General features: G+C 33.4%; 1 protein-coding gene across 1 annotated transcript in view; it reads right to left on the reverse strand.

The window, feature by feature from the left end:
* Positions 1-12,368, reverse strand: part of LOC126814765 (dynein axonemal assembly factor 9) — a 71,799-nt gene that overhangs the window by 59,216 nt on the left and 215 nt on the right. Inside the window, exons 2-14 of the mRNA XM_050540128.2 lie at positions 11,337-11,422; positions 10,579-10,669; positions 9,947-9,975; positions 9,519-9,643; positions 8,798-8,894; positions 7,823-7,901; positions 7,522-7,549; positions 5,818-5,895; positions 5,267-5,325; positions 4,609-4,651; positions 3,863-3,927; positions 2,756-2,882; positions 542-623 (exon numbers count right to left, since the gene is read on the reverse strand). Of these exons, the coding sequence (XP_050396085.2) occupies positions 542-623; positions 2,756-2,882; positions 3,863-3,927; positions 4,609-4,651; positions 5,267-5,325; positions 5,818-5,895; positions 7,522-7,549; positions 7,823-7,901; positions 8,798-8,894; positions 9,519-9,643; positions 9,947-9,975; positions 10,579-10,669; positions 11,337-11,422 (989 nt within the window). The remainder of the gene's footprint in view (positions 1-541; positions 624-2,755; positions 2,883-3,862; positions 3,928-4,608; positions 4,652-5,266; positions 5,326-5,817; positions 5,896-7,521; positions 7,550-7,822; positions 7,902-8,797; positions 8,895-9,518; positions 9,644-9,946; positions 9,976-10,578; positions 10,670-11,336; positions 11,423-12,368) is intronic.

Below are 12,368 nucleotides of genomic sequence, written 5' to 3' on the forward strand. Positions count from 1 at the left end.
AGTAGTAATTCAACATTCAAGTAGTAATTCAACTTAGATTTTACTTGCTTGACGAAGATGACAAAACCCTCGTCGGAATGTTACCGGAAATAAACTTCTAAGTAACTTGTATTCCATTTAATTATGTCATGTGTTATTCTCTTTCAGTTACTAAATGCTGCTTAAACAATAGATTTTACCAGTTTAACTCCCAGATTGACTTAGATTATATCGCTTTAATCTTCAAATTTAAGAAAATTGTCTACTACCCCCCCCCCTCCCTTTAGTCTTCAAACTCTACTTTTTCTTGTTCCCTAATTTACTCATCTATTTCTAGACCTAAAATAGCAAACATACTCACAATAATTCTTTGACAAAGTTTTCTCCAATATTCATTTAAATCTGTGTCAGATATGCATTAAAAATACCAATTAAACACATAGATGAGGAAAATAACAATGACAGTTACCAGAGTAAGTGTGCCTAACAAAGCATAAAATTTGGGAGCAACAATATCAGTGGAGTTGTGTGGACAGATCTATTAGAAGAGGGATCAACTCACCTTTAAATGGATTAACTACAGGTGTAAAGAAATAAGTCCTGGAACAAACTAGTGGACTATTGGGTGAAACCGCCTGACAAATCTATAAAAATAAACACAGACACACATATTTTATATACCGGTATTACTTGATATGACATTATTTTGACTCCATATCAGTATTGTTATTAGACAATACAAACAATGCACCACCATTCTGTTGAAAACTGTATCCTGTATATCATTTCACAAGATTTAATAAATTGTACAAAACCGTGATCTGTGATTGAATTGATTCCTCTTTAGGAATCAAACAACAATCCTATACCGTTTAAATTTGGGAACTTTATTCTGTTATAGGTTTAGTATCTTTTGCAATAGAACTTAAAAAGATTGTTCAAGCACATCAGGTATTACTATGCAATGCACGTTCATTGTACTTAGTTTCCTGTTTATTCTACTACAGCAAACAAAAAATAAAAATCTTTATTTTGCCATAGCTGACCTGATTTACGTCATCTTTTACCATGGCTTTTGCTGTATGTCGTAGTGGGAGTAAGGCGCTGGTTTGCAAGCTAAGAGGTCTAAGGTTCGTTCCCAGTGTAGACTGAGAATTTCTCAGGATTTTCCACTACAGTGATGCAGGATGGAGAGTCTGGCAAGGAACAGTGTCTAGTTGTTTGGATGGGATGAAAAATCAAGTCCCCTTCCACACACACAAATGGAAGAACCCGACAGTCGGAATTCAAAATAAGAAGAGGTTGTAATGCTATTGTCAGACCAATATTTACCTCATTGTACACTTCATGGCAGAAGTTAGTGAATATACATTCATGGCAGATATACTACAGTCAGAAGTGATAATTATTATTATTATGTGTAGTTTAATGGTTGAGTACGAGACATTAAGTAATATATTGATACTGCCCGAGTGCGTTTAGCACGAGGGCTATATCTATTTTACGCAATTTCTTGTACGAGACGATTAAACAACTTAAAATACAGACACTATCCAGCACGTGCATTTGAATGAAATACGTCACAAGGGTCCAAAATTTCAACTAATATTTATAATAATTTATGCCTGGCACATTGCCCGTACCATTATGTGAAATAATGGTACGCCAACATCAAAGGATGACGTCACATCTGTATTTCAAGTACTTATATAACACATCTTTCACCCCAGAAAGTGCCCAGATGCACTTTAAAAACAGTATACAATGAATGTGCATAACATAGCAACATGTATATATAACAATAATGATCAAATAACATAAAATTAGGTAAAAGCTTGAGTGAATAGATACATCTTGAAATTTGACTTAAAAACAGAAACTGACGTCTAATATTAAGAGATAGTTTGTTCCAGAGCTGCAGTGCTCGTACAGCAAATGCACATTCATCATATTTAGACTAAGTCTTTCGTAGATTAGCAGTAGACTATCACTACAGGATTATTCGTAAGTGACGATAAGGAATATATACATCAAATAACTCTGATAGATAAGGTGGAGCAAGATTTTTAAAACATTTAAAAGTTAGTAATAAAATATTACCAGCGGCTGCCAGGCAAGATACATCCACATTTTGCAAGAGATGGATAGAGAACAAGCTAAACAAATAGCCATAATTCAGGAAATTACGATCCGATATGCGCGAATATGGACAGGAACCAAGATCAAGTTTCATCAAAATCGGATCAAAATTGTGACTTCTAGAGGGTCCACAACCTTGATATACCATATATTTACACTATTTGCGTACAAGGGGTGGCCATTTTGTCCGGCAGTTTTGGTCTGATTTTCACGAAATTTGAACTCAGCCATCATTAGGTTGTAACGGTGATATATTTAAAGTTTTTTTTAAATTGGATAAAAATTGTTACCTCTAGAGGGACAATAATTCAGGAAGTTACGATCCGATATGCACAAATATCGAAAGGAACCAAGATCTTTGGGTTATAAACATGTATTTCAAGTTTCATCAAAATGAGATGAAAATTGTGACCTGTAGATTGTCCATAATCCATGAAGTTATGGTCCGATATATGCCAATATAGAAAAGAACCGAGATCTTTGGGAGATAGACCTATATTTTAAGTTTCGTCAAATCGAATAAAAATTGTGACCTGTAAAGTATCCAGAAACAAATTGTGGGCGAACGAACAGACGGACAGCAATAAGCAATGATGACGGTAAGAGTAAGACGTTCGATTATCTACTAAAAGGTTACCATATGATGAGGTAGATTATTTTTGATTCCACTGGTTGATATATCCTCATATCTATCCATCAATTCATGTGATACTCTCTCTATTTCACTTTGACTAGCATGTCTACCATACAGAACATAGGGACATCTACAACAACACAGTATATTATAAACACTTGATCACAATACAATATATAATACTATCATTTCTTGAAAAGACATTAAGACCACTTATGCCAAACTTTATATTTTTGAAAGACAAATTAATTGTAATGAAAAAGTATATATTCAATTGTGAGCAGCTTAACACTTTCACTGCTAAATACGAAGATCTACGTTTCAACTTCATGTTTTTCATGAGGTAAAGTATAAAGATTTGTTTGGCACATATACAATCTTTTAACATATATTATGCAAGAGCAACATCTGCCTATTACAGGTCTTTCTTTAGGTCTGAAAATTAATTAGACATTAATTAACTTATCCAGACCATAAGTGGAGCAATTTGACTAAAATTTTCAGCATGTTCTATTTACATTATCTACTTTTTAACTATTATAGCGAGAACTATCAACTCTTTATCTTATCTCCCATAATGCCCCTTTAAATAAGGAAATTAACATGGGGGATACCCTTGTAACTATGATATTGAGAGTCAGTTGTTATATCTCTCTCCACACATCATGATAGTATAGTATTTTCTAAAATTAGTATTAAAGCAATATAAAAGTATCATTGTTTACATTCGATACCCAAATGGCAGCACCCATGAAGAGAAATATTTACTGGTCAACAAATGGGATTTGAGGCAAATATGTTTTCCCGAGAATGACTCAGAAAAAGATAAATTTAGTAGTAGGTGAAAGGGGTGACGCAAATGGATCTTGTTTGAGCTGTCTGCTACAAGCTGGTCATTTATTATTGTTACAAATGATGAATGAGTACTAAAAATGTAAATATTACCAATAATAGACGAATTCAAGAAGATCATTGATCATAAAATGAAATGTACACATTAAATGATAATAAAATACCAAATAAACATCTTTATCAAATGTTAGTATTTAACCTAAAAATGGCCAGCAGGGTATGTGATCCAGTTTAAGCCCAGCAGTAAAAGTAACATACCTGGTTTTGTTTTTATCTACACCTGGTGAAACAATTCGTCCGTGTTTATAATAACTAAACAATGGCTACAACAAACAAATTACTATGTTTATTACAACACATTTCAAAACACTTTTTGAATATAAAAGGAAGGTAATGGGGGGGGGGGGGGGAGGGAGGGTCAACAAAGCGAGGTCATTTTGTGACTAGAGAGAGAGAGAGAAATGGGGTTTAACATCCACTCGACACAAACTAGGTCATTTCGGGACTAACATATGGTTTAATTTTATTTCAATAATTCGCTTGTGCATAGGGGTCTTTAGCAGTGGGAGAAAACCGGAGGACCCGGAGAAAACACACGAGGTTGGACAGGCGACCATACTCCGTGTCATGTACAACCAGGGATTCGAAACCACGCCAGTCGACTCAATGATTTTGTGACTAACATAAGGTAATTCATTATTTTGCTTATGTACATGGTTACAGGGTTCCTGTGCAGCAACGAGAAAATCAAAGCTATGAGGTAATGGAGGTGTTCCTACTACTTGCCAAAAATACGAAAGTGAAGGAAATATAATTTTGAGATATCTTTTTACTAAATTGTACAATGTACTCTTATTTTAAATCAAACCATTTGAATTGTTTCAGAATCAGTAATAAGCAAATCTATTCCATAGGATATTCATTGAATCTCCTTGTTTGCCAGTTGCTTGTCAAGTGATGTTTATGGTTAATTCTAATAAAATATATTAAAACATCAAACTTACCTCAGCTACATTTTCTTCTGTTAATTTCTCCATTTTATTGGATCTATAAATCAAGTAAACATCGTCAATATTTTAGGCCAAATTAAAAAAAATCAGTATGCTTCTCAGTCACCGTCGACCACTCATAAATAAGGTTGCATTGTCCATTTTATCAATGTTATAGAAAAAAAGTACTGCACATCAATTTTGACATCTCAAAGGAGATAACTCCATTTTTTAAAATTAAAAATTGATTGATACCGAGTACTATTCTAATTTAGCCCTCAATGGAATCTGAATTGTCCTGAACTGTTTTTAATGTGTATTTGAGTCCTATAAATATGTAAAACACTGAATCAACGTACAGTTGTAAAAACAAAATACCATGGTAAAATATTATTTTGCAAGAAAAATAAAAATTCCTCCCTTCCCTAATTTGCCATATTTCAAAAGTCAATTGTCTGAGAAACATATAACTTTATTTAGGTGACCTTATATCTAATACCTTCCCTCTAATAGCCAGTAAGATGAATCATATTATGTACCACTATAACAATGTAACCTTTTAGTAAAGCTGTTTGCTCAGAACACCTTATTCAATAAGGAATTCAATTTCAGTCAATTTCAATTCCAGTCAGTAATACAAGATTGACATTCGAGTCCTTGACAAAATGCTTACAATTCTAGTTTAAATCTGGCCTCCATGTCAGTCCATTGTCTTTCTAGTAATTTCACATTCTATAAAGACAATAAATATCATAAAACTTATCATAATGGAAAAGAGAAGAGAAATGATGGTTAATATACAAAGTGGACTGGAAGAGAATAAATTTACATAGATCAGATAATAAACAAGTTTAGTAACATATGGTAACAAATCTTTTTTCAGTGAATTCCTCTTTTATATATATGAAGGATAGATTCTAGTGAATTCAACATAACATACACTAAATCAGAAGTATCATAATTTTTAAAGTATAATTAATGCATATCAAAGGATAAACCAATTGCAGATTGCAGAAATCTAATTAATTATACGGATAGCTTTTGATATATGGATTCCTCTTTTATGTAATTTTTAAATTATAATTAGTGGACATCAAAAGATGAACCAATTGCAGATTGCAAAAGTCTAATTAATTATACGGATAGCTTTGATGTCCGACACAGGCAAGCGATAAAGATTGAAAATAAAAGAAGGAAAGACCTATGAAAATGTAATATTTATACCTGTGTAAGTAAAATCTCCATGGTAACAGGATCAACATGATTATATAATTCCTCTACTTTACCACTTACATCACAAACCTATTAATACAAACTTATTTACACTCAAACAAATAAATGCAATAAAACACTTAGGTAAAACCAGCGGCTGCCAGGCAGGATACGCCCACATTTTCGAGAGATGGATAGAAAATAAGCTAAAACGAAAGTGATTTTTCCTACAATCAAGGGCCATAATTCAGGAAATTACAATTCGATATGCGCAAATATTGAAAGGAACCAAGATCTTTGGGTTATAAGCTTACATTTCAAGTTTCAACAAAATCGGATAAAAATTGTGACCTATACAGTGTTCACAAGCCAAAAACATGATTTTTCATACAATCAGGGACCATAATCCATGAAGTTACGGTCCGATACATGCCAATATCGAAAGGAACCGAGATCTTAGGGTGATAAACCTATATTTCAAGCTTTATTGAAATCGGATAAAAATTGTGACCTGTAGACTGTTCACAAACAATTGTGGACGGACGGAGGGACGGACGGACAGGGGCGACGACAATATACGTCCACATGAAAATGTGGGCGTATAAAAATGAAATATTTTGTACAGTAATGGTTTAAATAATCACAATTTAAATTTAAATAGCAACAAGCCAACAGTGAGGCTTATGTCCCCCGCCAAAATCTCAAAATAAATAGATTACAAATATTATTTAATTGCACATTTATCTTTTTCAAAAGTATCGAGCAATCAAACTGATTATCTATACTTAGTCTAAGCATAAAATGTTCACGATCAAACTCAGTCAAGGTTTTGAAGTATCTGGTAGTGAAACTATAAACTAAGTTTCATCACTCTCCATCAGTCAGAATCAAAGTTATCTTGTTCCAAAGGATCGACCAATGAAATTGCTCAGCTCTGCTTAGCTTCAGCGGGAAATGTTAATCATTGAACTCAGTCAAGACATTTACCTAATAAACATCTACATCAAGCTTGAACATTCTACCTCAATTAAAAGCAGAGTTGTTATATTCCGAAGTCTTGATCAATCAAATTGTTTATCGCTACATAGCCCAAGCAGAAAATTCTCATCATCGAATTTAGTCAAAATATTGATGTGATGAAACTATACTTAACTAGAGCCTAAGTAATCGTGTCCCAAAGCATCAACCAATCAAGTTGCTTATCTCTGCTTACCCTAAGCAGAATATGCTCATCTTCGAAATCCATCAAGGCATACACCTAATGAATGCCTACACAAAGTTTGCACATTTTACCTCGATTAGAAGAAGAGTTATTGTGTTCCAAAGTCTCGACCAATCAAATTGCTTATCACTCTGCTTATCAAGGTATTGATGTAATGAAACTATGCACCAAGTTTCATTACTCTAACTTAATTAGAACTAAAGTTATCGTTTCCCAAAGCATCAACCAATCAAATTGCAAAACTCTGCTTATCCTAAACAGAAAATGCTCATCTTCGAACTCCATCAAGGCATTCACCTAATAAACACCTACATCAAGTTTGAACATTCTAGCTCAATTAGAAGGAGAGTTATTGTGTCCCTAAAAGTGTGACCGATAGACAGACAGATGGACCGACAGACCCATTTTAAAAGCCCACTGCTTTCCTCGAAAGGCGGGAGACAACAACTTTACATCTTTCATAATTACAGATTTCAAACTTAAATTCAACTTACCTCATAATTCATGGTGAAGAAACCCCCACTACAAAATACAAAAAAATATAATAATCGAAAAATCACCTGTGAGAAATTTCTTCTTTTTTCAATTTGAATTTAATACATTAAATCTAAAACTTTTTGTTTAGATTCAAATCAATCATATCCTGATCATTGGCCCATCCCGAAAAAAAAGAAGTGAGAAGCAGCAAGTGGCTGTACTGTAAATATACTAAATTAATTAAAACAACAACATAGTTGCAATTTCTATTTATAAACACAAAACAATAGAGAAATTTTAACAAAATAAAATACTTGCCCTCCTATTTCATCTAAAGCAAAAGCTTGTACAATAGGCCATTTTTCTATTGCAAATTTATCAAACTTTCCACCATGGCCTATAATATAAACCACAACAACAAATGAAATGAAATGTGGTTAATGTCACAGACTGATGAAGATGGGCATATGCCATGTAGTGTTCTATAAGGTAAATTTTGCCTGGTCAGCGGTGCTACAGTCTAGACTACTCTTATTTTGAATTTTAACGGTCAAGGGTTCTTTTACATGCACACCCACGGTTAGCGAGCCAGCGCCTTAATAACTCAATCAGACACCGGGGCTCAACAACAACAACAAACCAATATCTGAATTAATTCACATTATATTCTAAGGATTACCACTGCCATCTTTATCAGTCGTACAATGTCTAATAAACAAATAACTAATTTCCCTTCGCAAAAATGAAGGCTAAGGTGATATCTAATTGTGTTAATTACTATTTAATGCCGTTGAGTAGTCTAAGATATGCACTAACTTTTCAACACCAATCTTATTAAGATTTTGCACACTTGTTCCATGTGTAAAATAACCATGTTTTTGCCATTTCCATGGATACAAGACAAACCACAGCCTATAGCCAAAAATAGTTCCATGGATACCATGCCAAATTTGATGAAAATCCATGCAGGCATAACTGAGAAAATTCAACTTTTGTTGACATCAGCCCCCTTTATTATCATTCTTTTGGGCCAAGTATGGAACATAGTTGGTAAATAAAATTGGTATTGTTTTGGTGATTAATATCTAGTTTATCACCCCCCAAAAAAACAAAAAAATGTCATATCTTATTAACAAAACTTACAGTGCTAGCTTTAGAATGTACATTTTAGACTGCTCAACGCCCTTAAAGAACACTCTTTAGTCCATAATTAAGAACACAAATCCAAGACAAATTGAAAACAATCGTGAGGGATGATTAAGCATTTAATAAACATGTTATTGTGAAACAGACCTGGTGAGAAAAATGGAATGCCGATACATTTCTTATCTTTCACCATTGCAACAAATGATAACATTTTAAAATCTTCCTCCATTTCTTCATCTTCAGCCTAAAATTAAAACAAAACTTACCACATCCTATTTTCAACTTTTCAGTTCAAGGTTCCCATACGTAACCAGCTTTTATTGTACTTTTGTATACAAATACAAGAAAAGTTTTGATCTGCCATTTGTATATTTTGTGCAAATCTAGCCAAAGATATATAAAAATCATAACATGTCAGACAGAAGTTGTACAGTGATTTTTAGTACAGATACAGTAGTGGTGGGTATAGGCAATTTAAAAGAAAATAATAATAGCATAAACTAGTTTATTAATACCTAAACCATGATGCATGAACTGTCTTACTATTTCAGTCGTTAACAAGGACGGATGTCAATTTGTTTCACCACTAACAGAATCTTCAAATCGTGGTTAAAGATCAACTGTAGCAAATGAAAAACCGGTTGATACTGATAGTAACTTTGTCATTTAATTGTGACTTAGGTTGTAGTTTGTTTGTGATGAAGTTGGTAGTCTTACAGAGAAGCCTAGATAGATATATTTTCAAAAGAATTATTTCACAGTTGATGCATAAAGAGCTGCCTGATGAATGGAAAACAACCAAATCACCCGAAGGTCTGTAATAGGACAATGATGTAAACCAGACTGACTATGATAGGATTTAACTTACCTCTGTATCTGTGAGACAATGATATCTGACATTAAACCAGTGTGATGTATATGGTAGTAAGTAATGATAGTTGATAACATTACAATAAATATCAACACTGTTACTGTTGATCACCAATATTATATCTGTAATAACAATAAGCAAATCATAAAACATCCAGGCTGAAAATAATGATAATAGGTGTACCTGACAAAACATCATGTCACAATTGCTGTTCAGCGAACATGTATTAACCCACAGAAACGAAGATGACATGTATCAGAGGTACTTGTCAAAGTCTGAATTTGAGTCTACGGAATAATGTTAGCAATAAGTGACTTATTTACAGACTTACTTGCTCTTATGTAAAATATATAACTGAAATTTTAAGTTAAAATATTAAAACTATAATTTTAGGGATGGGGTGGGGGACTTAAAACTAAAATTACCATCTAAATCTTCTTCATCAAATCCTGACCTACAAATAAACAAAGACAGTTATTTAACAGAGGTATCTGTTAAACGGGTTCAGAAAATTTTCAAACATTTACAATCTTCCTAAGTCCAAAACATTGATTGGAAAATATATGCACACCAAAAACACCTTTTTTGCTGAAAACATAAAAAGTTTTCTGCCAAGCGTGCAGTCGACGTTTAAGGATTTTTTTTTACTTTAATTCAGTTATTTCAGTGAAAAATTTTATTTTTCTAGCTCTAGGTCTTAAAAATATCAAATTTTTAGTTAAATATTAAGTTTTAGCTGGCATTAGAATGACCTATTTATAGACTAGGTCATTTCGGGACTAACTCGCGGTTCAATTTTATTTCAATAATTTGCTTGCGCGTAGGGGTCTTTAGCAGTGGGAGGAAACCGGAGGACCCAGAGAAAACCCACGAGGTTGGACGGACGATCCTACTCCTTGTTACGTACAACCGGGGAATCGAAACCATGCCAGTTGACTCAATGATAGACCTTAAGATTCATTGCACATGTGATAACCATTTGGCCATCCAACCAACCATAAAAACAGAGAAAGTTATGTATAAAATATTTGAGACTAATTAATAGTATGATTTATACCTCTCTAACTCTGTTTTACGACTTGTGAAAAAATCAAAGAGCAAATAATTTGTCAGATGTTGACACCCTTCATTATATCGACTATCTATACCTGAAAAACAGATAGAAACATCAAATTATACACTGAAGCTTTTCAATGATGAATCTGTTTGTGGATAACAGAAGCCTACATCATAGCTCACCTTTGATGTATAGCCGACACGTCATGTATATCCTACATTTATACCAGCAAATTATACAAATTCGAACATTACTTTATTGATCGCCAGTAACCATTCCCAAGAACATTATAACTATAATCTAAAAGTATTATTTAAGATGTAAATATTTTCATCATGATTTTTCTATGTCAGTGGTGCAGGATGTAGAGCATGGCATGACAAGGTACATAAACTACTAGTTCAAATGGGACGAAAAACTGAGGTCCTGCGTACACATTGCTGTGCACATAAAAGAACCCTCGGAAGTTGGAAATTGAAATAAGCTACTCCGTCCGGGCAGAATTTCCCGCATAGCACTAGCACACTGTATGACATATGCTCATCTTTGTTATCCAAGTCAGTGTAGCCTACTTATTCACTGAATTACCGGTACAGAAATTCTGTTTCCAGAAGCCTCCACAGTGTAAATTAATTTTAATAATTATATTAAGACTGTAACTTGACAATATTGCAGGCTGCAGCATAGATCTCAGATACAATCAAACAGTAAAATACAAACATATATATATATATTATTTTTAATCAGATAAACTTTACCAGTTATTGAGAGAATAGAATCTGGAGAATCAGCTTGGCCATTGTTACCATTTAATAAAGACTGAATTCTTCTCAATCTACAGCCACTGAAAAATAAAACTATCTTATAATCATTTTTAAATGATTTTCTATTTATTAATAATAAGACACAATATTCCAGACTAAAAGGCAAATATAGCATTCCAACAAAAAGTATCATACTAAAAAACATACTGTTCCAAACATTAATCAAGTCGATCATTGTGCCATAATATCTCATATACATCCACAAACATGGATGGAGGACACAAATAGCAGGTAACCATCAGCCAATCTTTCATATCTTAACGCAGAAATACCAATTGAATTAAGAATGGGCCCAAAATTTAAAGCCATTGATGTGTTATTATTTTGTTCTTTGGAGTCTGCATAACTCAACTTGAAGATGGATAGAAGAACAGAAATCCTATCTAATAAATTCTGTTTGGCATAGATCTATCATTTTTATGGCAGGAAAACTAATTCAATTCAATTATTCGATCGGTTCTCTGCAGGTGAAAGAGAAAATATGTTTCTGGTGTATTTACAGTGATTGAATTGAAAGTAGCTGTCTTCTTAGTACCATTATATATTATTATAATTAGTGTTGAGACAAACAAGTTGGTTAAGCTTAATTTGTCTGAGGTTATGCAGGTTATTGCACCACCTAGTTTGGTCTCTAGTAGCCTACATTAGCCAACCGGTCGGCGGTACCCTAGTTGACTAGAGATTTTATCTATGTATATGTCAATATTATATTGAATATTAATTATTATTATTCATGTTGTATTGTGCAACATCTTCTTTATTATAATAGGCCTACCGGTAAGCATGAACTAGCCATGTAGGCCTACACTTAATGTAAATAATTATCAAGTTGTTTATATATATTCCTTCCTAGAGACAAGGTTGATTTTTACGGGACTTTTCGGGGTAGGATTATTGATCAGGTTGTGGACAGGACATTGTCGCCGTGGGAGTGACTTTTTTCACACCCCGACAGTCACAAAATAC

The sequence above is a fragment of the Patella vulgata genome, chromosome 3 (genome assembly GCF_932274485.2).
Source record: "Patella vulgata chromosome 3, xgPatVulg1.2, whole genome shotgun sequence".
Classification (NCBI taxonomy): Eukaryota; Metazoa; Mollusca; class Gastropoda; family Patellidae; genus Patella; species Patella vulgata.